Genomic DNA, 25,060 nt, shown 5'->3' on the forward strand with positions numbered 1-25,060 from the left:
AGTAAATAATAAACACGCGATATAAATTGCTTGGACTTACCTAGGCTTTCATAAGCTATTGCAAACAGTAAAAAAAAAACCCCAACAAATCAAAGCAAGAAGGGGCAAAGGACAATATCGAGAAATGAACAGCCAAAGCAGCAGCTGCTCTGCAGGAACACGGGCTGAGAGATCTTCCCTTGCAGCAAACCGTGGCAAAGCCTGTACGTTTATCCTGATGTACATTTGGACCTGGGAAAAAAGGATGAAGCAAAAAGCTATCTGCTGCAGACACGACCCAGCTGGCATCTCCCTTCCACGGCTCCGTGTGAGTGCCAGCTTCTGCAGGCTGGCAGCAGGTTTGCCACCGGGTTCCTATTACAGCACCAATACAGCAAGGAAGAACCTCCCTTGAGAGGTGAACAGGAATGAAAACCCACAATGACCAGCAAGTGATGACTTGGAAAACCATCTCCAGTTCCCCTCACAATAGCTAGGTCCCTCTGCACCCAGCACGCTTCGAGGCTGCACCCAGCACCCAGCTGTGCATGCATCCCGTTTTAGCCACGACCCGCTGTTATGTCCAACATTGAAACAACAGGTGCTGACCTCAGCGGAAACCCTTGCTGTAGTACCACAACTGGACAGACCAGCTTTGTTCTTCCTGTCCAGCGGAATCGTTCCAAGGGCAATGACTGAATTACCCAAAATCTTTTGCTCCGACCAGATGAGCCTACAAGCTGATGCTTATTTTGCATGATTTACAGTGATCTGCATAAAGGCATTGTAGGATAAATATAGATCACTGCAGCACCCTTAAATCAGGCTGCTCAGAAGCAAGTGTAGGATGGGGTTTGTTTGTGTGATGTGGGTCCGCTGGGAGGTGGAGACGGGGGAGTGGGTGCACCTGCACATGATACCCAGCCCCTCCATCACCACGCCAGGCTGTCCTGCCTGCGATGGGGGTGGATACAGGCATTGGCACACGGATCCGTGCCCCAGCTTGCCCTCGCTGGTGGGTCAGTGTGGGATGGCGTGGCTGGTGTTGGGAATGGTGCTGGGTAAGGTGCTGGCAGCCATACGATGATGATGGGCTATCATACTGTTTATCAAGGTCTAGTGGAAAGAAAACAAGGTAATGGGGCATTTGCTGATTCAATTCGTTGAATTTGAACAAATCTTCTTAATCTTCCTCCCTGAAGGATTGGAAAGGTCAGGAAATAGGCAGAATGTGCACTTTCAGGTATTGAAATTAAACTTGTTAAGAAATCCATATTGATTTGCACTTTTCTGAAAAATATTGAAGCCTCCAGATTTAGCCTGGGTATTGATTTTCTCTTCCAGGGGAAAGACATCGGCACGAAGGAAAGATATTACACGTGGCAGTAAACACCTTCAATCACCAGCTGCCCACTCTCCCTTCATAAACAAATGGCCCCGCTTTGCCCAGGGAGGCTGCAGACCGATCCAGCACTGCGACACGGGCGTGCTCAGCTAGTTCTGCAGCTGCAGCCACCCGGGGGGCACGGAGCTGCCAGCCCCCCGCTGACGGTGCCCCCATCACCACTCCCTCCCCTCTCCCCAAGCCGGCGCTGACACTGCCCGGCTCAGGCACGTGCTGTTGTGGAATGATGTGACAATGAGCACGGGGTCCTGTTCGTGCATCGCCTGGTCACTTGGTTCCCTCCGTGCGTGGGACTTGTGTCCTCTGTAGCTTCCTGAGGATAGGACGTGGAGAGGGAGGTGCTGAGCTCTCCTCCCTGGGATCCAGGGACAGGACATCTGGGAATGGTTCAGAGCTGTGCTGGGGAGGTTTAGACTGGACATGAAGAAGCATTTTTTTACCAAGAGGGTGGTCAGACCTTGGAAGAGGCTTCCTAGAGAGAAAGTCGATGCCCCAAGCCTATCCGAGTCTAAGAGGCATTTGGACAACGCCCTCAATGCCATGCCTTAGCTTTTGGGCAGCCCTGAAACGGTTGAGCAGTTGGACTACGTGGTCGTCGTAGGTCCCTTCCAACTGAACTACTTTGTTCTAACAGTTCTGTTCAGGAGCTCCTCAGGTGACGGCTGTACAGCTAGCCCAACACCAAAAAAACCCCACCCATGCAGCAGCACGAGGGGTCTTATCCCCACTCACATGCGCAGCTCCAGAGGTGCTTTACGCCACCAGCAGGACTGAGAGGAGTCATGGAGGTTGGAACCAAGAGCCAAAGGCACTAGCAGGAGCAGTGGCTGGGGTTACGCTGCCTCAGAAACGAACAGTGTCAGGTCATGAATTTAGCCTCAAGTCAGAGCAAAGAGTTTGCTGTGTGACACCAGCACCCGGCATGAAGCAGAGGAAGGTGCCAGCCAGCACATGTCCTGGGGCACCTCCTGCTCCTCTGCAATTACTCAAAGGGATAACTTGGTTAACATCAGAAAATTAATTCTCTCTTTGAATCGAAGCAAAATCTTTTCACATCCCACCCCATCCCCTGTCTCTCTGGCTCTCATGAAAAACAGTGGCATGACAAACTGCCCTGACTGGCTTTAAGGACACCTGAAGGCTCCGAGCGCCCTGCGTGTGCCCAGGCTGCGGCACCGCAGGATCCTGGCGCAGGCAAATGGTTGCTCCAATTCTCTGCTGCAGTGGTAATAACCATACAGTGATGGCCATACTGGTAGTGATAACAACACTTCCAGTTACATGATCAATGCCTGCCATGCTGCAGGAGCTGGTCAGGCACCTTCCTGGGCACTACGAGTCCCCAGCGCCAGAAGCCAGCCCTGTGCCGGGACAGCCGCCCCTCCTGCCAAGAGGGGCTCCAACCACGCCGGGCACCATGCTGCTCCGGGGCAAAGCCACCACCCGGAAAGGGGCCTCCTGCACGGCTTTGCTGCTGCTGTCGTGGGGTTTGGTTTTAATTAAGAGATGTACCCGGTTCATGCACTTTGTTTTGCCTGATAGAGGCAAAAAGGGTTCCTTACCTGCAACAGCCAGGGACTCAGCCAGAGCCTGCTTTCTGGAGACTGAATTCTAAAAAAAACCCAAGCCATCTTTCCTTTAAGCCACAAAGCATGTGTGTGTGTAAATACTAGAGGCTGGTGATGCCCCTGCAGCCGGGCAGGGCTGTCACACCACCACAGCGGCCATGCTCCGGGCGGGGGCTGCCCAGCACAGTCGGAGCAGCCGCAGCAAGGCTACTGCCTGCGGCACCATAACTGCTCCCAGGGTCACCACTGCTGCGGCCAGCGCTGCCACCACGGGGGGACGGTAAACGAAGGTCTCGGTGTGGCTTTCATGATCAGAGTCTCTAATGAACTGCTTAAAAGTGCTGCCCCGCTCGCATCGATCCCGGCAGCCAGCCCAACAGTTTCCCCACCGAGCATCCGCCCCTCCATCCCCCTGTCCGAGCATCCATCCCTCCGTCCCCCTGTCCGGCTGGCACCATCAGCCCCAGGCCAGGCTCCCACTGCTCCCCTCCCGCGGGGCTGGGGGCACACAAATCTCCCGGCAAGACTGCCAGAGCAGTCATCCATAGGGATTTAATTCCAGATCTTTGCCAAGGACAGGCAGAGCTCTGGTGTGCATTAATACATTAAGTAAGCAAACCCTGTGTCTGCTCAAGGCTGATTTTTGCAGGGTGAGCCCCGGGAGGGAGCTGGGCAGGAGCCCTGGCGAGACCGACTGCCACGCGCCAGGTAAGTTAAAATGCAGCTTATTCCATATTTTACACTGCCAGTCCTTTCACTACTTTGTTTTAAAATATTTCCCTAAGATCAGAGTGTTACACTTCCTTGACTGTTTCTAATACAGCAACGATGGCAATTAAGAGGTCTAATTAGCATCTGAATCGCTCTCACACAACCCCCTTTTACAATAGCAGCAAATAAACGGTAATGGAGATGAGGAACCTGCACAAGGTCTGCAGGCAAGACCTGCCAGAGGGGCCGATGGCCCTCGCTGGCTGTCCAAGGGGCTCCGGGGGAGATTTCCCTCCCACAGCGACCTGCCCGGTATTCCCGGGAAGGATCAGGACATGCCCTGCGACCAGCCATGCTCTGGTTTTGGACGGGAGACCCAGGGAGGTCACTCAAAGAAACCCACATCAGGCGCCAGATGTTGCTCTGCAGAGAGTGGGAGTAAACAAGGGCTCCGGCCCCAAATTACCTGCAGCTCCTAATGACCCCCAGGCACTCCATGGAATCCGTCCCTTTTGTCAGAAGTTAAGTAAGATTTCAGTGAAGCGACACCTCAAATTGTAAGACTGACGGCTTCAAACCCACCTCCGTCCAGCCCAGCTCTGCTCCAGCGAGAGAAGGCAGCTCGGCACTTGGGGGGGGGGAACGGGCACGTGCTGACACCCCGCAGGCAAACACCCGGGGCAGGCACTCCCCTGGGGGTCTTTGCTCCCAACCTGGCATTCCCCTGGGAGAGGGGTCTCGCTGCCGCTGCCCCCTGCGAGGGGTTGTCACCCCACTGCAGCATCTTTTGGGGGAAATGGTTTTTGGAGCTGCTCTCCTTGCAGCGCCCACCACTTCGGCGCCCAGCTCCAGGGGGTGGCACACGCTCCCCCAGCTCACAGCAGCCTCTGCACCCGCATCTCAGCGGCCACCCCGCTATGCAAACCAGGGCAGCACCACATGGAGCAGGGGAGCAGGATGGGGGCTGTGGGGCTCCCTCAGACCCCCTGCAGTCAGGGGGCACCGACCCGGGGCACCCCAAGCAGCCCTGGGATGCCCATGGGATGCAGCGCGCAGTTTTCCAGCTGCCCGCAGCAGGGTCAGCGCAACCGGTTCAGCCAAGTAACTTGCTTGCCAAACTGGACAATTTTATTGTTATTTTTCTTACCGATCTCCCAGCCGTTATAGAATCATACACCATCCGCACGCAGCCTGCGGCCGGCGGCCCAGACATCAACCCAGCTCCTCCTTCAGTACCACCAGGTCAAGCGTTGCCTCCTTGGTTGTGCCCAGACAGTTATTTGTGACTGCGTGTGTATTAATTTTAGGGAATTAATTCATTATCTTGCAACATTAGAGGTTAATTAAATGCTGGCTAATTGCTACCAGTCATTGGAGGAATTCTGCTCCTGAGTCCTTTCATGGCCTGAATGCACCAAAGGAAGAAAAAAGGAAAGAAAGAAGGAAAGAAAGAAGCCCTTTCAAGACCACAGAAAGTTGCAAAAGGATGTTTCTTCCAACCCGACATGACAAAATTGAATTCCAAGCTATTTAATGCATGCACGAAACGCCATAGAGAAACCCAGCCCGAGCACTCCATCCACCACGACAGAGAAAGGGGTTTCGTAACACGAGTACTCGCTACGGCACCGACCCAGTGCTTCAAACTCCAGACTTCCAGGCAATTTCGCTTAAATGTAACTACCAGATTAAGGATTCTCACAGACAGGGCTATCGCCAGCATTTCCATGGGACATACAGCTAAGGTAACACTGCGATTATGATCAACATTAATGATGGAGACCTCGGGAAGCCACTGTCCCGGGTGGTGTTGGAAGCCCCGCTCAGTCCGCAGGGGTGCCACGGCCAGGGTCTCGGTGCAGCCCCCGGCCCCTCCCCACCGGGGAGGGAGGGAGGGACGTGAAGGTCCCGGTCCCACCGTGGGCACAGTGGCCTGGCCTGGCCAGTGGCATTTCAGGAGTGAAAAACCAGCCCTGTGGGTAGGGGCACGGGGAGCCATCTGTGTTTGTCCTTAAAAACGGGATTTCACGGGTTACACCGTCACGAGGATGATGCCATGCAGCCTGACAGAACGCCCCTGCCTGCCTCAGACTGGCGTGGTTCGTCTGTTGGCCGGGTTGTTGTGCAAAGACTCCTTGAACTCTTTGGGGATGGAGTTATGGACCTGTAAAAAACCGTGGTCCCGCTCCGAGTTGAGCAGTGTCCCCATGGTGACCTTGGAGGGATCCCTGGAGAGGGTGAACATGGAGATGTCGGTGGAGGGGATGGCGCTGAACCCCTTGCTGACGGGCGACATGTCCCGGGACCGGGGCTCGGTGGAGCGGGAGCTCGACCGCCGGCGGAAGCGGTACCTGTAGGGGGGTAAGCGGGTGAAGGCCGACTTCTTCAGCAGCTCCGAGTGGGACTTGGCACGGATCTGGCGGTGCTTCTCGATGTACATGTGCACGGCGATCACCCCCACCATCTCGGCGATGATGAAGGACAGGGCTCCGAAGTAGAAGGACCAGCCGTAGGAGTAGCTCTTCTTGGAATCGCTCTGCCCTGGGTCCCCTGCGTTGGCCGAGATGTAGACTATAATCCCGATGATGTTGCTGAGACCTTCAGGGGAGGATGAGAGGGAGAGACGCTTGCTTGAGTGGTAGGAGAGAGACAGGGGGACAGCAGCACCCCAGTCCCCTCCCAGCAGGAGGGAAGGAGCTCAGCCCTTCTACCCACCATGACCTGCGTCATGCATGGTCCCCATGCAGGGGACCATGGCTACATCCTCATCTCCATTGGGCACCAACCCCTCTGCCAGCACACCGGGGCCAAACCCCCTCACTGACCTTTGCTGCCATCCCCAGGATACATATATATCCACATACACCCGGCATCCCTGTATATTCAAGTAGACTGGAGGGGCAGGAGGAACAACCACTATTTTGTTTAGAAAAGGGACATTTTAAAAGCTGGTTTTGCTTGGCAGAGCTGTTCGCCGAGCAACGGACCGGTGCCGGGCACTGGTGCTGTGGCCAGAGCAGAGCCAACCCGTGGGGCATCGAGGGGATCGCTCCAGTGCAGACCCCGGCTTGCCATGGCCCTGGGAGCACAGGGAAGCCAGAATGGCTCCATCTCTCTTGGTTTCTGATGGAGCCTGGAGGCTTTATTTGGGATCTGGGCAGTTTTTGCACTGCCAGCAGTGTCGTGGGGCTGTGCTGCAAGGCTGGGGAGCGGCTGATGTATTCCTGGATTTACTTAATGAATCGATTATGTTCTTTCTGTTGTTTTCTCATCTGCATCAGCAGCTCCTGCCAGCCAAAGGAGGGAGAGTAATTTGTCTCTTTGTGGGGAGAAGAAAAACACAAAATAGAGCAGTTTCTTGAGACAAAGACATTGTCATACGATAATCAGTGGAAGCGCTGGGGAACAGTGCACAGAGAAATGAGTAATCCAGAAGGAACAGCCTTTCAGGAGAGAACAATTTCCCTTGCAGAACTGTGGCAGCCCCTCTGCCAGCACCACAGCTGCCCTCACCTGGCCCTGTGACCCGCTGCTTGGCAGTGGGGGAGGGCAGAGCCCCCCAGAACCTGCCCCAGGGACGGCTGCACTCCGTGGGCCCCTCCTGGGCTGCAGCACCCGCAGAGAGGGTGCTTGGGGCAGAGCAGGATGGATGCCTGAAGTGCTGTGTAGCACAGTGACCGCTTGCCAGAAACGTCTGCTGGTTTTTCCCTGTGATGAGGATTTTTCCACTGGGTTAGGACAGCTCAGAAACCCCAGAATCCCTGTGCTGACAGCTGGGGAGGACCCACAACCCGTCTCCAGCAACCCTGTGTCCCCCCAGCCTCCAGCACTCCGGGAGAGCTGCCCCGCTCCCAGCCCCGCTGGGCAGCCCCTACCTGCAGAGACGAAGAAGATGCCGGCGCTGAGGATGACGTTGTGTTTGCTCTTGTAGAACTCGCTGGCTGCCACGCACAGGCCCCCGAAGAACAGCAGACCCACGCTGAGGATGGGGAAGATGCTGGATGCTCTCACCGCACCTGCAGGACAGGGAGAAAGGCACGGTCAGTCCCCAGCACCGCTCTGGCAGCGGGGCTGCCAGCACCTCCTCGCCCCAATGCCAATGCTCGGAAAGGATTGTTGCAATGCTATGCTTGGTTGCTGCCACGAGGGATGGGGGAGACCCAGCACCGGTCCCCACTATGGATCCCCTGCTTGTCCCTAAGCTTGCTCTGGAGCCCAGCATCAGCCCTGCAAACCCTGTGGTTCAGGTCTTCCCGTCAAAAAAACAGCTTAAACCCCAAATTTATTTTTTTTCTTCTAGGTTATTTCAAGGAATTATTTCTTCCAGTCTTGTCACACAGTCAGCACTAGCAATTTACCTTCCCATCACCAAACACACCACCCACGGGTTTTGGCTACAGATGTGACTCTGGAGCCTGGGATTGCAGAACCCCCCAGATCTCACTGGGCTGGCGAGGAACAGCACTGCCAACCATGAGGATCAGGATCCTGTCCCTTGGGCTCCCAGACTACTGTGGCTGCTTTGCAAGACAAGAATTCACAAGCAAACACACCCCAAGCTCAATGAAAAGTTGTTTCCTGCTGTAGGGGAGGCACATTATCAAAATGCACACAATGCCCACGAGCCAGAGCCCACCATGTGTGACGCCGTGGCCCCAGTGCTGGGCTCCATCCCCAGCGGGATTAGCTTGGGCAGTGCCCGTCTCTGCATGCTCAGGTGTCACCAGCCGAGCACTACACCCAGAAGGGTCTTTCTACATGGCCTTTCAGAAGTTCAGCTTCCAAAATGACAGTGAAGTGTAATTAATGCAGCAAATCACTACCTGCTGCACCCAAAATACACTGTGCCTTGGTTTGGGCTCTCACCCTCTCTCTTAGGGCCTTTATAAAAAGCACAGAAATACAGAGAAGCCCCATTAAAATGCCATTCTGGGGACTTTAAAAAAGTCTTTTCATTTTAAATGTGGGAGGGGGTGGGAGAAGAACTTAAAACGCTAATCTACTAAAATTGCAAACCAATTCCATTAAACACGTTCCCCTCTTAGACGGGTGAGCAGAGCTGACGGCTCCCTGCAGAGTTAGGAAACGGGAGTTCAGAGCAAGAAGGAGCAGCAGCTGCGTCAGGCAGGGGCTGCTGCCCGGTGCTGGGGTCGGGGCTGAGCATGAGGCGATGGGTGCTGGGGGTCACTTTGCCCCCGGGGACTCCCCCCAGCCCCAGCAGCTCAGGGATTGCCCAGAGATGCCAACACCTCCGAGGCTGCCATGTGCCCCTGCCACCTCATGTTCTTACTTGCTCAGAAATTTAGCTGTTCAAATGAACCCTTTGCCGTGCACGCTTTGCAGTCTGTCACACATGCGTGTGTTTGCTGACGTGTGGGGCAGCGCACATCCATGCTGCTTTGCATGGCAGGGTGCACATCATTTGTGTCCAGCCTCTGACGACCTGCACCTCGGTGCCGCAGCGCTCGCTCGTGGATGGGGGTAAAAACCTCACGGGTTCTGCCCCGAGGCCCTGCTGGCCCCCACCACAGGAGACCATGCTCTTCCCAGGAGAGCCGCCAGCCCTATTTTCACTCTGTCTCCCTGCACTTGGCTGCTGCTGGCAGAGCGCGCAACAGATGCTCATTGTGCTCTCCCGGTGAGTGACAGCAAATCCAGCCTGGCTGCGGAGACTTGGGGAACAGGGAGACCAGCAGAAGCACAGCATCCCTGTGCTGCTGCACCACGGACCTGTGGGGTCCCAGTCCCCGGCAGCTCTTGCACCCTGACAAACTCAGGCTGTGCAGCAGCTGCTGGGACCAGCTGCGGGGACAGCAAGTGCCAGACAAATGTGCCATTAACACTGCTACTGCGGCGTGACGTGGCCACGCTCGGGTAACCCGGAGGGTCAGTGCTGCTGAGTGGGGAGCTGGGGGCTGTGACCCAACAGCCTCCTGCCAGCAGGTGTGGGGGACTTGCTGGGTGCAGCTCTGGGAGATGGGGAGGTGGGTGCCAGCGCAGGGCAAGGGAGTCCCCAGGATGCGGGCACAGCTCCACCGCACCATGGGAAAGGAGACTCACGGAGGAGATACTCGGCCGTGTCTTGCTCGTAATCTGCATCCTCAGGGAAGTGGTCGATTTTCTTGCACACTCCTCGGAACGTTCCTGGGGAGACACAAGCCAGGAAACCTTGAGACCTCTGCAGAAGGAAGAAACCTCCACGCTGGCAGGAGCGCTGCTGGATGTGCTGCACGGGGCCGGCGCGGCAGCCACCCAGGAGCCACGTGGGCAGCGCTCAGCTTGGGGCTGCCAGCGACCCAAATGCTGCCCTTGCTCCCCGGGGACAGTTTAGTCCCTGGCTGCTTCTGCACCCTCCAAGCACTGCTGGCGGCCTCTGGTGAGGCTGCACATTTCTCTCTCTACCTAAGCCCTGTCATTAACACCACTGCTGAGCTGGGGGGAGATGCCCAAGCTGCCCTGCTCCCCCCAGAACCCCACGGCAGCCATGGGCAGAGCCTCTCCACGGCGCAGCTCCCACCCCACTCTGCATCCACACGGTGCTGCCAGGACCTGCCGGCAGCTCAGCGCTGCTCAGCACCACATCGCCTCTGCACGGCTGTGGCTGAGCCTCCCCCTTGGGTGCACCCGTGGGCACAGCAAGGCTCGCCTGGCCCCTGCTCTCTCCAGCGAAGGGGAGGAGAAGCAGGGCAGGGGCTCAGGAGCGCCCAGCACCCACCCACCCAGGCAAACCCGGGTCATCAGTTTTGACAGAGAATCGATGCAGCTGTAAATAAACCTCCCGGCCTTCAGGTCCCAGCAACACCTTATTCGGATGCACCAGGGAAAACGCTCCGCGACTGCAGCCCAGGGCTTGTGCTGGGACATCAGGTCATCCACATCCACATCATGTTCCTGCTGCGGGGGATGACAGTGGTACTGGGCTCAGTGGTGGCTTCAGCAGAGCCCCCACCCCGGGTCTGCACAGCACTGAGACACCAGCCCAGTCCCCCCAGTTCAGCTTCCCTGCCCCAGCCCCTCAGCTGTGCAGAAGAGCACTGATTCACTGCTGACCTACAAACGCAGGGCACAGGCTGCCGCACAGAGAAGGATCCTCAGCACATCTCCTGAAGTAACATCTGGCCCACAGCTTAACTTCCGAGATGCGATTTTTTTGGAGGCACAGATGAGTTCATTTAAATGACTATAAAAAGTTCCGAGCTTGCTTACCCTTTCCTGCCACCTCACAGCCCTGCTCCGCGCCTGGGGCAGAGGCCAGAGTCCTCCCCATGAGCCGCCCGCACCCCGCTCTGCTCTCAGGCGTCCCCCGCAGCGTGCACACACAGGTGGGCACCCAGGCACGACTGTGGAGAAGCACCCAGTGCCGCGGGTGGGCATCACAGCCGAGCTCGGCATGGGCAGGTGGGCCACCTGCCCCACTGCACAGTCCTGCCGGGAGCCCCCGGCCGCTCCGCGCCTGCCGCCTTCCCCCACCGGCACAGGGGTCCCCACGGCATGATAGGGAGTGGGGAGCAGCCCCACCGCAGCGGGCACTGGCAATGCCACCTGGAAGGCCTGGGGAAAGAGGCAGATGCTCTGGCATCTGCTGGCCTCCCACTTAGCATTTGGGGAAAAAAAGGCTCTTTTTCTGTGGCTTCCCCCCAACAGCACTCCTGCCTCTGAAGCAAAACAAATGCATTTCACCTTTAATCGCCTGCCTGTTTGCTTTGGCTTTCTCCTCACTGCACTTTCGGCCTCAGCTCTCTCCTGTGCCAAAGCTGTGCAGTTGTGCCACGAGAGGAAAAAGCCAAGGACGAGTCAGGCTCAGGCAGGTGATGTACTGAGGACTGTTACGTGCTGCAGGGCGTGGACATGGGGCAGAACGGGGCAGCGCAGCCATGTCCACAGTGGGGGAGAGCCTTATGGCTCAGACACGTTTATGGGACAGCCTGGGGGAAGGACGGGCTGTGAACAGGCTCTCGCCTCTTCTGCTCATCTATCCACCCGCCCCAGCAGCCTGGTCTGCATGCTACTGATGGAGAGGCAGAAAAAATTAAAGGCATTAAAAAATAATAAAAAAAATCCTGGCTATGCCCAGTTGCGCTTATAGATTTGTTGTGATGGATGCAGCCCATCACCTCCCACGGACGCTGCGAGCCTGCTCCTCATGGCAGCCCGCCAAGTCACCGAGCGCTGCACTCGATATCTGCTGGATGGCTCAGAGCTCGGCTCGTGCCACGGTGCTGGACGGGAACACGGCTCCTCAGGGCCTGGGGCAGCAGCAGCTGCTTCTGCCTGCAGGATTCAGAGCTGTCTTGTCCAAAGCAAGCAGCAAACACTAATGCAAGAGTATGCATGATGCTTCCTCTGCGGTGTCAACTAATGCTGTCCTTGATGTTATAAATGGGGAAACTGAGGCACAGAGCGCGTCTTCTCTGGAGCAGCAAGTGAGGTGGGAGGAATTCCTGCAGCGTCTCCCTAGAGCCAGGGCAGCCCCCTCACAACACCAGTGCTGGAGCTCGCAGTCAGGTCACACTGGCTCTGTCCCCTCTCCAAGAGGATCAGAAAGGATGTGTCACCAGGAGACAGGGCTCCAGGCAAGAGAAGGCAACGCGCACGGTGTCCCCCTTGGCATCCCGCACAGCGGCACACTATCAGGCTGCACTCTGGCTATGCACTCGGGGGAGCCGAGCATTGTGACAGGCATCAATTAAAGCCTGGAGATGAAGCTCAGGAGGTGGCAAGCTGTCATCCAAGAGGGAGACTCGGCATCCAAGAGAGAACTGCCTGCTCCCGTTGCTTTGGGAACTGCAGGTGATGGAGAGGCTGAAAATGGGTGCCACACATGGGGCTGGGGAGGCACTGGGCATGGTGAGGACAGCAGCTGTACAGCACAGCCCCCATCCTCCTCCTCCTCCTCTCACCTTTTGGGTTTCTACCTGCCTTCTCTGACCTTCTCCCTGAGCCTGTCAGGGCCCTGCCCCAAGCATCCCGGAGCCGTCCCCTACATTTGTCCCTCTGCTCTCCAGCCAGCAGGCACATGCTGCCAGGTAGGACTGCGCTAAGCTGCAGCACCCCAAAACACCCTGCACCCCGACGGACCCAGAAGGACGCGCAAAGCTGGTGTGTGCCTGGTCCCCCGGACAACTCTCCAGTCTCACCCACTGCTGTCACTCCCGGGCCACCACTGAGGTCTCTGTTCCCAGCCGGTTGCTGCCCACCTCAGTCCCTCGCTCTGCCTCCGAGCGCCCACCTGCACCAGTGGGACAGCCCTGCCCTCTCCAGCTTTTAATGGCTGCAAAGCTGCTGTCAGCAAGGGACACCCGTGCAGCGTGTGGGACTTTGCAAAAGCTTCTCCAGAGGCACTGACACCGGCCAGCGCAGGAGCATCTCCCTCCCAGCAGCCTCCTAGGCAGGGTCTCAGGGCCAGTTCCTTATCTGATTAGTGAGAGGAAACTTTCCCTTGGTGCCACGTGGGAAAGGAGTTTAGAGGCTGAGTCAGCCCATCTGCACAGCATGCAGATGAGAACACTAATTTCCTTGGGCTCAATCTCTTTGAAGTTCTCAGAGGCTCTGTGTGCTGCTGAGCCCCCACCAAAACCCAGTGCTGGGCTGGGGGGACCAGCACCCCCCTGCCCTGAGCAACAGCTGGATGAGCTAGGACCCCCAGGGGCCTCACTTCTGGCATACCAATGTCTAAGGTAAATCTGTGTGTGAGGGAGGAGGGCAAGCCATGGAGCAGGAGGCACCTGGAAGCGCAGGGAATACCCTGTTTGGGTGTAAACGCCTGCTGCTGCGCAGGCACGTTGCTCACTCAGCGTGCAAAACTCATCCCCGCCCTCCTGCTGCCAAGACCACACACATCTGCGCAGCCCCACGGGCACCTGTAACCCCTCTCTTCCCCCAGCCCTGCCTGTCCCACCCAAATGCCTCCTTTGCAATAGAAATGGGAGGAGAAATTAAAAAATAAAAACTAAAGTGACTTTCTCAGGGCAGGGGCAAAACCTTTGCTCAGCATTGCTGCTGCAGGACCCAACACCAAGTTCCGGCTGCCTGGTGCCAGGGGACAAGGACAACCCACACATGCCCTGGAGGGGCTGGGGGCTGCACGTTGAGAGGCAGCACAGCCGGGGCTCACCATGCTCCCTGCTCGCCAGCCCTTCGCCCTGCAATGTGCAGGGGTTTAACAAAACCTGCCCCCCGCAAGGCAAAGGGAGCCCCAGCCCGAGCAGGGACAGGCAAGGCAGCACCACCGCCACCCCACGGGTCGGGGGCAGCCCTGCTGCCTGCCTGCGCTGCCCAGCTCCACAGCATCTATTTCACACCCTGACATTTATTTTGGCTCCTTTACTCCCTCTGTTCATTAACCGATGCTCATTGCCATGGCAACCGCTGAGTCACCTGACACACAACTTCCCAGCCTCCAAACAAATACCACAACAGGGCTTAAATCACAAGAAGCCCCCTGCGACCCCCAAAAACACTCCCTGAGGACGGAGCCCTGCCCTGGGGAGGTGCGGCTGGAAAGGGCTCCAGGAAAGGATGGGGTGGCCGCTCCTGGCCCTGGCTGGGGGCTCATCGCCCTGGAGCAGCCAGCACATCCTCAGCTACCTGGTCCCCATCCCCTGGTGACGGCAGATGCAACTCTGGGCTTTCCTCTCCCAGCTTTGCAACTGGGCCCTGGTAAGGGTGCCATTACAACACCATGGGCACAGAGGCAGCAGGGTTTGTCGGTGTCCTCAGGCTCTCAAGCTCCTTCCTCTGCCCACCTTTTCTTAGCAAGGACTCAAGGCAGAGGTAATGCTGGACCTGCTCCCTGGCCACCCCCGACCCCCTGCCAGAACTGAGGCCGTGGCTGCGAGCTCAGGCACGGGATGCCCCCTGCTCCCGGGGCTCGAGCCTTGCTGGGTGCTGGGGCTGGCTGTGTGGGGAGGACTGGCCACTGGCCAGCGTGGGACTCACTGGGATGCTGTCCTGAGTCGGGTGCAGGCTCAGCTGCTTGCTCCAGGCACTCACAGCCGCAGCCCCTGCCAGCGCCTCGCCTGGGCAGCACCGTGCCCCTTGCCAGCATCCAGCCACGTGGGAAGCACCAGCACCCAGTGCAGCTCGTGCCGTATTGCTGGGAGTCTGCTGCCTCCCCCCAGGTCACCAACTGCTTTGCTCCCGGTGGTCAGGCTCCTCTCCCTTCAGAGGAGGAAGGAGACCTCCTGCCAGCAGGGAGCACGCCGGGATGCTGGGGGCTGCTGGTGGCTGCTGGTTTTGCCACATCCCAGCTGTTCGAGAGTAATTTCCCCAGCTGATACCCATGGCTGCAACGTGACTCTGCGCCGCGTGCATGAGTCACATCACCTTGGGTTTAATTCATCTGCTGGCCAGGAGAGCACCAGCAAAGGCAGTGTGCTGCTGCGGTTATTCATTCCCCGCTCAGCTGTCTCTGTGGTAGATCTGGGTAATTTTCTCTCCCTATTAGTGTGAATCTTGATTAGCCAACTTGGCTTATCACTGCACTTCCCTGCCCGGAGCCCAGCACGGCAGCAGCCAGCTCTGCTCACAGCAGCTCGTGCAGCCCCATTCCAGAGCCTCCCGGCTGGGAAGCAGAGCTGTGCGGAGGAGCCCTGGTCAGCCGGCGCTGCCTCTGCTCACCCCCCCTGGCACAGGACAGCTTCTTCCTCCGCCTTTTTCTGTACTGAGGCACCAGGCCTGCCCACCCCCTCCTCCAGCAGGGTCCTGCTTGAGAACGCACGGCTGCCAGCGCACTCAGTCTCCCCACGCGAGCGCACACTCTGGGCTCCCCCCGAAGCACAAACCGGCAGGGACAGTGCCCAGCCAACAGGCACCGGCAAGAAGCCACAGACACAACGGTCTGAAGCAGCTGGACAAGTGCCAGCTGCAAAGCCTGCAAGATAATCCTTTGTCACGTTACCCGGCCCTTCCATCCCGGCCCTTCCATTTCACTTTCCTTCTTTCTTCCCTAGAGGAGCACCCGCAGCTGCACAACACACTGCCACCCCGGTGCTTTCCCACGGCCAACGCTGCTGCCAGCCCCCAGGGCAGTGCAGAGCCACTAGCAGTGGAAATCGCTGCGGCCATGCCCGGGGAAGAGAGGCATGGCTCTGGAGGGCTGGCGCTTTGAATAAGTCAGCCAACAGAGCAGTAGCATCAACAGGCGGGATGCGGAGCGCCAGGGCTGAGCCATGCCCCCAGCTGCAGGGGGCTCATGGCATGCGGGACTGCCCAGCCAGGACATACGAGTCCTTCAAACACTTGGTGTGCAGCGCAGCACCGTGCTCCTTGCCCAGGTTGGGTTAAAACCTCCGCCACGTCGCTGAGCACCGAGCAGCTCCTGCCACTCCCGCAGCTGCGGAGGCAGCCCCCGGCAAACCCTTGGCCAGTAGCAGAGCAGCACCCATCTGCACCCTGCACCGGTCTCAGTGAGCTTCGGTTTAAGCTCTCAGTTTAATGGTCCCACTTTAATCCAGGGGCACCCCCAGCATCCCCAGGCGAGGGAAGCCCTCGCCAGCTGGCAGATCTTTCAGGGCATTTTCCACGTGTAAGCCCTGTAAGGCAGCGGGGCCATTAGCCATGCAGTGCCTGCAGGGTGTCCCTGCCCCATGGCTTCAGGCTTGCTGCAGCAAGCCCTGCCTTTTAGGTGACAGTGGATTTAATTTGGAAGAGATGAACTCATATAGCACATTTTGCATTCACTGGTTTTGTAAAGGCATCTCTTCCCTTCCCTTCCCGCAGGGCTGTTTTTCATCCTGCGCTCCGTATGATTCTTCGATCCCTCTCACCCCCACCAGATCAGAGCATTCCTGAGCTGCGCATTAAATAACACGACTAACGCCTGCCCCCTGCAAGTCCCCCCTTCTCCCCTGGACAAGGGCTGCCTTACACAGGGTAACACTTCATTTCAGCAAGGTCTTGTTGCTGCTGCTTGAGTTCATTCGCATTTCAATGTACGTACACTCTGCACTGCGTTTATTGGAGAATGCAAAGGCAATTAATTGATTTGATCTCAGGTCTTTTTCCTCTCAAAGTCCTTTTCCCCAGGGAGGGCTGGGGGGGAGCAGGGAGGGGATTGCAAGGGAAGTACAAGTCTCATGATAGTGGAAATATGGCTAAGAATATTGATCCCAACCCACAGAGCCAGAAGACTAAAAAGCTCTAGTTATGGTTTTAAAATCTCATTACTTTTCATCCAGTGGAACAGTTTTCCAGGGACTATTCTGGTTGTTACTGCTCAGTGTGCAAACTAAGTCTCAGCTGGGGAAGATGAGCTAACACTGTTCTTAAATGAGAGCAAAATTCGTCTCTCCCCTCACGTTGGCTGGCTCAGCAGAAGTCCTGGGGCAGGGTCTCATTTCAGCCCTCAGCTCCCCGCACCTCCTGATAAATTCAAGTGAGTTATTTCCCGAGTTGTGGTTTGCGTAATGACTTTCCTAAAGGCACCATGCGATGCCAAATCCCTTTGGAGGAAGTGGTGGGGTCATTATGGTTTAAGTTCTCTGAAAACTAATATTCATTGGAGAACCAGAGCTCCAAGCTTAGCTGGCAAGCACTGGGGTACGAGCCTGCAGCACATCCTCAGATGCTCAGGCTCTGCACTCTCTTGAGTAACAAGAGCAAGATACCTAAATATCTCCAAGGAATTAAAAACTTCAGGGCTCATCTTTTTTTACCTCCCACCCACCTCCCAGATGCTTGGAGAGATGAAAAGAAATTCATCGGTATGCCTTCCCTTCCCCAGCTTCACGCTCTGCGAGGCACCCTGAGGCTCTTTGCATAAGGTCCCTGGTGCGAGACTGCAGAGCTCCAGGGTTTCAGGTTCACATTAGACCTGGCCATCCCCCAGCGCCCAGGGCTTGGCTCAGCTGGTGCTGAGCAGCTCCGTCCCGTGTGCCAGGGAAGGGCTCCAGGGGTCCTGGCCACCCCCAGCATCTTGGTCACCTCCCACATCACCAAGTCTTCAACACAGCCTGGTTTCAAAGACAACACAAGCAGCTCAGAAAGCATCAGGGAGGGCCGGTGGGACAGCCACCGACACGCCGGACCCACGGCTCAGAGCAACTCAGCTGGAAGAGCTGCTGGAGCCGAGGGTGCCCGCAGCCTGAGGAGGGGGTCTCCTCACCTCCCAGAGCCAGGGAAACCCTGAGGAGTCGTGAGGGACCTGTCTGCACCATCAAGTCCCTCAGACCATGAGCTGTCAGCACTTCACACATACATCTGTTTGCTTAAACTCCACTGGAGAGCAGCTCAATTAAGGCAAAATCCACACATTCACTTAAAAAAAGTCCCCTGCTCTGTGTTAGTGTCTCTAGGCAGCAGCAGTCTCCTCGGGGTGGGTGCTGGGCTCCCCACCACCTGCCAGTGGGACAAATCCTCCTCCCTGAGACCAAGTTCTCCTCCCAGCACATCCCCATCACCCCAGCAGCCCCACACCAGCTTCCCACTGGGGTACCAGCGTAATCTGGCTCTATCTCTACTTCACACTCACTCCCCCTCTCTGCGGTGGTGGTTTGTGTCTGAGCAGAGTCACCTACACAGACATGCCTTTTCTGAAGGACTTTTTTCCTGTTGTAAAAAAAAAAAAACAACCATCAGTGGAAAAAACCCAAGTCAAATGGAAGGAGCACAACAGGGAGGAGGTGGCAGAGGTGGGCTCTGTGGTGCCGGTGCCGGCTGGACGCCGAGGCCAGCACGAGCACACGCTTCAACACACGCGCAGCAGCACAAGAACTGAGCCTCCCGCACATCCCCGACAGCTCAGCGGGTTTGGGGAGCAGCACCCAGCTCCACGCTGCCTGTGATGGGCATCCCCACGGGGGACACACCAGGGCAGCCGTGGGTGCAGCCCAGGTGCTCACACCCATGGGTGGACTGGGAGCTTCTGCCAGTTTTAGCCTGTGAGGTGCCAGTGATCGGTGTGTGTCAGAGAGACTTTACTCCCTCAGCATTGCTAAAAGGAAAAAAAAAAAAAAATCTACATTTTGACAGTGACTCATCATCTCCCATTCTGGAATCTGTGGGGTTGTCGCAACCTACACAAGGCAGTTCAGAAAAGCAAAACAATTCTGAATAATAGAGGAAAAAAAGTTTGAAAATGATGGGTAATCTCTAGCGCTCTGCTTCAAGGGTTTAGCTTTGTTTTTCTCAATTATAAAAGTAATCAGGTAATGCACTGGAGCTCCTTCCAGGGTCTCCCCCCACACTCCCATGGGTTTCCTTCCTCCCTCCATCCTTCCACACTGGCAGAGTGCTCATGGCAGGGAAATGCCCCACTGCAAACCTGTCTCCCAGGAAGATGCCAGGCTTTCCCGGCCAGGACGGGGTGGGAAGGCACTGGGTGCTGTGGTCAGGGTGAGCACAGCGCACAATGTACTGCTGGCCCCTCCATGGCATGCCAACAGCAACGGGCAAGCTGGCTGCCAACGCTGGGAGCCCTCGGCCCGGGCTGGGGAGGAGAGTGCTCATCAGCACGTCTAAGGAAACCACTTCATGTTTTATCTTTAACAGTGAATAAACATTGATTTTTATTTTAAAAGGTAATTGACATTCCTATGATAGTGAAATGAGTGGTGGAGCAGCCAGAATCAGCATAAATAAGCCATGTGCTAGAAATTAATGAGCTTCACTGATTGAGTTTATCCGTTTAAATTAATACAATTCTAGTAATTAGAAAAAATAATAATCTCTTGTTTGTTTGCCTGTTTGGAGACACTGATGGTAAGAGACGGGTCAGGAGTGGGAGCCCAGGCCCGGGCTGAGCATCCCTGTGCCAGAGGCACCGGGATCCCCCCCGCGTAGATGCCATCAGGGCAGGATCCCACTCTCCCTTTAACGAACATTTCTGATTCACTGGGATTAACCGGTGAGTTTCTGGGAAGGGTTTGCCTTCCAGCTTCACCTTTGGCTATCAGTAATAGGGGTGGCCAGCTCAGTCCCACGAGATTCCTGGATCCCGAGGCTTTTCACTACCAGGATTGGGAAAGCGGATCCACCCCGCAGGGGGGCAGCCCCGTGCCCACTGGGGGAAGGGAGGGTCGTGTTAGCCTCCCTCCCCCCGTCCCATCACTGCTGAGAACTGGTGCAGCCGAAAGCTCTCCGCAGGGGTCTCTTCATGTTTCCCCAGGTTACTGTTTCCCCCCCGTGGGCTGCAGACAAGGACAGAAGGATGCAAATGCCATTGGCCACATTACCCTCAGCCATGGGCAGAGCATGGTGGGGGGGAGGGGGGCGCTGGCACCCCCCAACCAGAGCTCAGCAGGCATGTCCAGCCTCCAGCTTCACCCCACTGTCAAACTCCAGTTTCACACACCTGTCCGGAGGCATGGTGTGCTCGCCCTGGGGAGAGCCCTGGGGACCCGCTCCCATCCCACCCCCCTCCCAAACCCCGCTTTTCCTGCCACTGCCCAGAGCCCTGCCCTGCCCAGAGGGCTGCAGCCGCAGCCACGGGAAGAAATCCCCCCATTTCCCCGCAGGGAGCCAATGCTCCCCGAGCCACAGCCACCTGCCAGACACCGGCCTTACAGCGGCCAGGGACATGTTTGAGAGTAAAGATTTTATTATTGCTTTTTATGCCTTCAGCAAGTTGTCCTTCACAAACACTTCTGCCTGCCTTAAAACAGCTCCTCATTTAACTTGTTGAAATACGTGCCTTTTTCTGTTTCTCTTTCTGGACACAACTTCTATACATCAAATGATGCCTTTTTCTCTCCTTTGATCTTTCACTATAATGGTATTTTTTTGTCTTCTTCACTGCTGGTGTCTCTCCAGACTAGCTACATCACGTTTGCAGCCATCGTACCTCATCAGGCCACTCTGATCACCAAATTGTCCTGCATCCCACGTCCCCGAGATGATTAAATCAAGTCCCTTACCAGACTGACCAGCCCCTCCAAAAAGCATCATTCACAGTGTGCACTACCTCCATTTCCATGTCACTTCTCAGGGCGCTGTTTCTGCAGCCTGTGGGATAACTGAAGCTCCCCATCGACATGGTCCATCTTCAGCCTCCAGTGCCAGGCTTTGTGTCAGCAAACTTGCAGCAGGGACTCACACGCAGCTGCACTGCTACGAACAGCTCCCGAACCCACCCTGAGGAGGCTGGAGCTGGAGGTCACTGGTCATCGCAGCAGCCAGTGATGGAGAGGCATTAAACCAGCAGAAAAAGAGGAGGGAGGAACCAGGGGACAACCGATCTCTCCTCCAGCACATCATCAAGATGGTGAGAACAGAACACACCAAGAAAGCAAAAGGCAGTCCCTCAGTTGCCTGCATGTCCCAGCGGTGAGCTGGGATAATTAACAGAAGGATCCGGACTCGCTTGTTTGTTGGAGTGAGTTTGACCCATGTGGTGTTTGAGCCCTACAGAGAGACATGGCCAGAACCCTGGAAACTGACGGTAAAACCTGCCCAGAAGGGACCAGGTGGGAAAAACAAGGGTCAAGAGTGGAAAACCCCAGGATCCTCTGGTTAAACAAGTTGCCGGTAGTTCAAAGATAATCTATAGGTACGGGGTGCTCTGGTGTCTGCTTCAAACCCCGAGCTGTGCCAGGGCTCAGACCATCCCAGAGGCTGCTGGAGCACCCGTGTATGATAAATAAGGGAGAAAGCTGCATTATGATGGGAAGTTGGAGGTTTCACTTCGCCAGTATTAAAATGTCCTCTGAATTTCTAAAAACCTATAAATGACGATTTCATAGCTCTGAAGCATGGCATCTCGCACAGGGGAGTGCTATTTTAGACTCTGTGTTGACAGCTGAAGGGGAATGGATCACAGAATTAAAAACTAGTTGCTGCTCAAGTCCAAGCAATCATGACTTGATTACGCTTCTTACAGGCAAACAGAGGCAAGTCCAAGGCACTAGCACATATTCTTAGTGCTTCAGAAGGTCAATTCACAGAGCAGAAAACAATTATAAGCCAAATCAGTTAGGAGAATGGATTTAAGCATAAAAGCATAACTGTGAATAGAGAATGATTTAAGAGTGTTTTACCCCAAAACTCATAACAGCGACAGGAGTTTGCATCAGATTTTTAAACTGCCTGGCTAATATGTAAACAGCTATAAAAATAAAAACATGCCCAACAGAAAGAAGAAAGGAGATATTCATAACTCTGAATATAAATCAGCAACTAGAAATTGTAGAGCACCGATAAAGGACGCAAACAAACAGTAGAAAAACCATCAAAACATCTTTCCCCGATGCATTAGGATGAACAACAACAACAGAAAGGAGCAATGCTATCGCCCGTTACCAAACACAAATGGCAGAAGCGTTAGTCACAGGACTGAGAAATGTTAAATAACTGTTATTACAACTGCGACATTTCATATTCAGCACATTCACATCCCAGCACTTAAAGAGACATGCTGAAGGAGCCGACTGAGCAATTAGCAGCAGTGCTTAATGCCTCGCTGGGAAGTTCCCCAGAAGGGTGAGGATGGAGCTGCTCCGCGGTAGGGATGGGATGCAGCCGCTTGCCCTCCCCGGGCTGCAGCACGCCCTGGACCCGCAGAGCGGTGCCGCCACCTTCGCACCACGGCCCTGGGCACTCAGGCTGGCATCTGATGGCACAAGCGGGGACCAGGAACCAGGAGACAGGCCACGGACCCAGAACTATGAGATCACTGGTCACCAAATTTGCTTTGGTGCAACTGACAGCGGACTGCAACGGGGGCTTTGTGCCGGTAACGGGGGCTTCGTGCTGGCGAGCACAGCGCGGGGCTGGGGCAGGCGTGTGGGTGATGAGAAGCATGATGGGCAAAGGAGCTAACCTGCTGCTTTGATGCACGGCAGCCTGGAATAACAAAGTTTTATTCCCTATTTCAAGGTGAAGCAGCTGCTCAAATTTGTGACCAATACCACGGTCCATTTTGCAAGAAGGATGTTAATAAAACCAGGGAGGGTAAGAAAAGGCAGAAGGCTCAGAAGGCGCTGTAAGGAGCCCGACCGACGAGCGAGCGGCTCCGTGCCCTCTGCGCAGCCTGATCTCAGCCCAGCGCTGCAGATGCTGAACTGCATTGAGGGCTGTGAAAAGCAAATCATTTTCCAAAGGAGCCCCACAGTGCAGAATATCAAGGCTAAAAATATGTAAATCGCCATGGAAAGCACTGTCAGAGCTTCAGCAAGACTAGCAAGTTGCCAAAAGGCAATTTCAAATTTCCAGGCTCACTGAACGAGGCATTAAAAAGGTCACTATTTCTGAAAGAAGGATCTTTACAAATAAACACATTTGCTGAGGACTCGGTGAGTCATGCTGGAGCAGAGCACAGAGCATTTCCAACCTAATGCTTTTGACAGGCCACGAGCAAGGCGATCTTTTCATGTTTACAGTTCATCAATAGTTTTTACAGCTGCACAGTCAATCTTTAAAGCACATTTAGCCTGGGAGGAGGCTCGGCAGGTTGTTTTCCTTGCAAAAGTGATATTAAATTTATTTTTTTTCTTCCTCTTTTATAGCATTGATTTGAAGGTAAGTATTTGAACTTCAAATACGTGACTGCCACTCAAGCACCTGCCTGTTTTATATATATACATATATATACTTCTGTCACATCTCCCTAACGATATAAATATTTGAAGTTTACAGCTGATGCGCTAAAAGGAACTCAATCCATCAAAGCCTATTTATTTCAGGGAATTCAGTGGGCATCGTGCTGCATGTTTGCTGGTGCAGGAGTTGGGGGTGCTGGCAGCCTGCCACCACAGGCTCCCCACTTCCCCTCACCCCACTGGCACCGGGCTCGCTGCACTTGGCGTAACCCGGGGTCAAGGTCCGGCTCAGCCCCACTCACTATCGCAGGTACCAGAGCACATCCAGTGCCAACCAATTTAGCTTGCTGCCTGCTGGGACGCGGAGCCGCCTCCTCACCATCTGCAGGAGGGGAAGAGAGCCCCAGGAAGCCAGTTCCAACGCCCCAGATGGGGAAAAGTGATATTCAAGAGTAGCACCATAGTTTCACTCTTGGCTTTTTTGGGAGAACAAAAAGGGACTATCCTACAGACTGAGCATTAGGAGAGGACCTTGTTGACGAACGAGGGAGTGATGCCAATCTTGCCTTCCCCCTCCAAGAAATAAAAGCTTTTCACCTATGCCCTAGTAAGTTTTCCAGAAATTCAGAGCAATTTCCATCGTGCAGCGCCCTGCCCCGCTGCCTTCGGGAGGGCTCTGCCATGGGGAACTCCTCCACAGTGCCAACTGGCAGTGTGCCCCCTGCCTGGGGGCAGTGGTGAGGAGGATGGTGTGTCCTCTCCACCATCCATTGCTTTGGGATTTCACAGTACCGAGAGACCCCAACACATTGCAACGAGCTTCCCCGGGCCCTTCGAGCACCCTCCCACCCCCAGGCAGCGTGCAGGACTCCTCTGTCCCAGGCTCTCCCTTCCCCTGCCCACACCGCAGCCCTGGCACCGCAGGCTCCGTGTCTGGCCACCCTTGGGGCAGGGAATGGGACCACGTTCCTGGCTACAAACCTGCTCTGCTTTCACACGCGTCAGACCTGGGCCAACTGCCCTCCGGGTCCCCGAGCCACTCACACCATTACCCTGGCCATAAACCAGCCTTGCCTTCCCCCAGCTTCCCAAATGTGACTCAAATCACAAAAAGCACTTTGCTAGAAAAACTCTGGGGCTTTGAAACAGCCCCAGCTCCCCCGTGGCTCTGCCCTTCCAGGAGGCAGCAGCCACCAAAGAGAGGGTTGAGGGGGGAGAGAAATAAAACATAAAAGACCCTGAGATGGATGGGCAAGCAGACAGCCTCACAGCTCGTGTCCATGCTTTCCATCTTCTTCCTACTTTGCATTAAATTACACAGAAGAGCCCGTTCTGCTGCTGTGGAAGCCAGGTGATGCTTTGCCATCAGCTTTGAGGACAGCAGGGCTGTGCCCCACAGCACGGCAAGTGGAGGGGTTATCCCTGCCAGCCCCGGGCATGCAGAAAACCTCCTGGGACACAGCTGCCACACTGGCACAGCCCGGCGGCACCAGCCCTCCAGTCCTGCCACCCAGCACTTACCGGGGCTGCCTCCAGGGGTTCAGTTCCCCCATTTTCAGCTCAGGCTTGTGCCCAGGGTCCGTTGCTTCGCCCTCAGCACTGCTCAGCCCACACTGCACATCCCTGCAGGGAAAGTGGTGCCCCACAACAGCCCTTTTAATGGGTCAGTCCCAGCTGCAGCCCAGCATCTCCAGCCTGGTTAACACTCAGCACACACCAGCCTCGCTCTTGATGATGCACCAGCAGTTTTGGCTAAAGGAGCTGATGAAAGCTGCAGTGAGGGCAAGGCAGTGGGGCTGGGGTCTGCACAGTCTGGGGCCAGGCGCTGTGTATGTTGGGTTACCAGTATTTGCTGCGTTATCACTTCCCATCACTCGCCTGCTCCCACCTCCATCAGCTCCCTCAGGGCACTTTGCTTTCTGCTG

The 25,060-nt window shown here is 55.8% G+C and overlaps 1 protein-coding gene across 1 annotated transcript in view; it reads right to left on the reverse strand.

Annotated features, from left to right (window-relative positions):
- Window positions 1-4,777: 4,777 nt before the first annotated feature.
- CACNG3 (calcium voltage-gated channel auxiliary subunit gamma 3) overlaps window positions 4,778-25,060 on the reverse strand; it is a 32,774-nt gene continuing 12,491 nt past the window's right edge. Inside the window, exons 2-4 of the mRNA XM_055708846.1 lie at window positions 9,724-9,807; window positions 7,539-7,679; window positions 4,778-6,261 (exon numbers count right to left, since the gene is read on the reverse strand). Coding sequence (XP_055564821.1) covers window positions 5,750-6,261; window positions 7,539-7,679; window positions 9,724-9,807 — 737 coding nt within the window. The 3' untranslated portion in view covers window positions 4,778-5,749. The remainder of the gene's footprint in view (window positions 6,262-7,538; window positions 7,680-9,723; window positions 9,808-25,060) is intronic.

Source organism: Falco cherrug, chromosome 4 (genome assembly GCF_023634085.1).
Source record: "Falco cherrug isolate bFalChe1 chromosome 4, bFalChe1.pri, whole genome shotgun sequence".
Lineage (NCBI taxonomy): Eukaryota > Metazoa > Chordata > Aves > Falconiformes > Falconidae > Falco > Falco cherrug.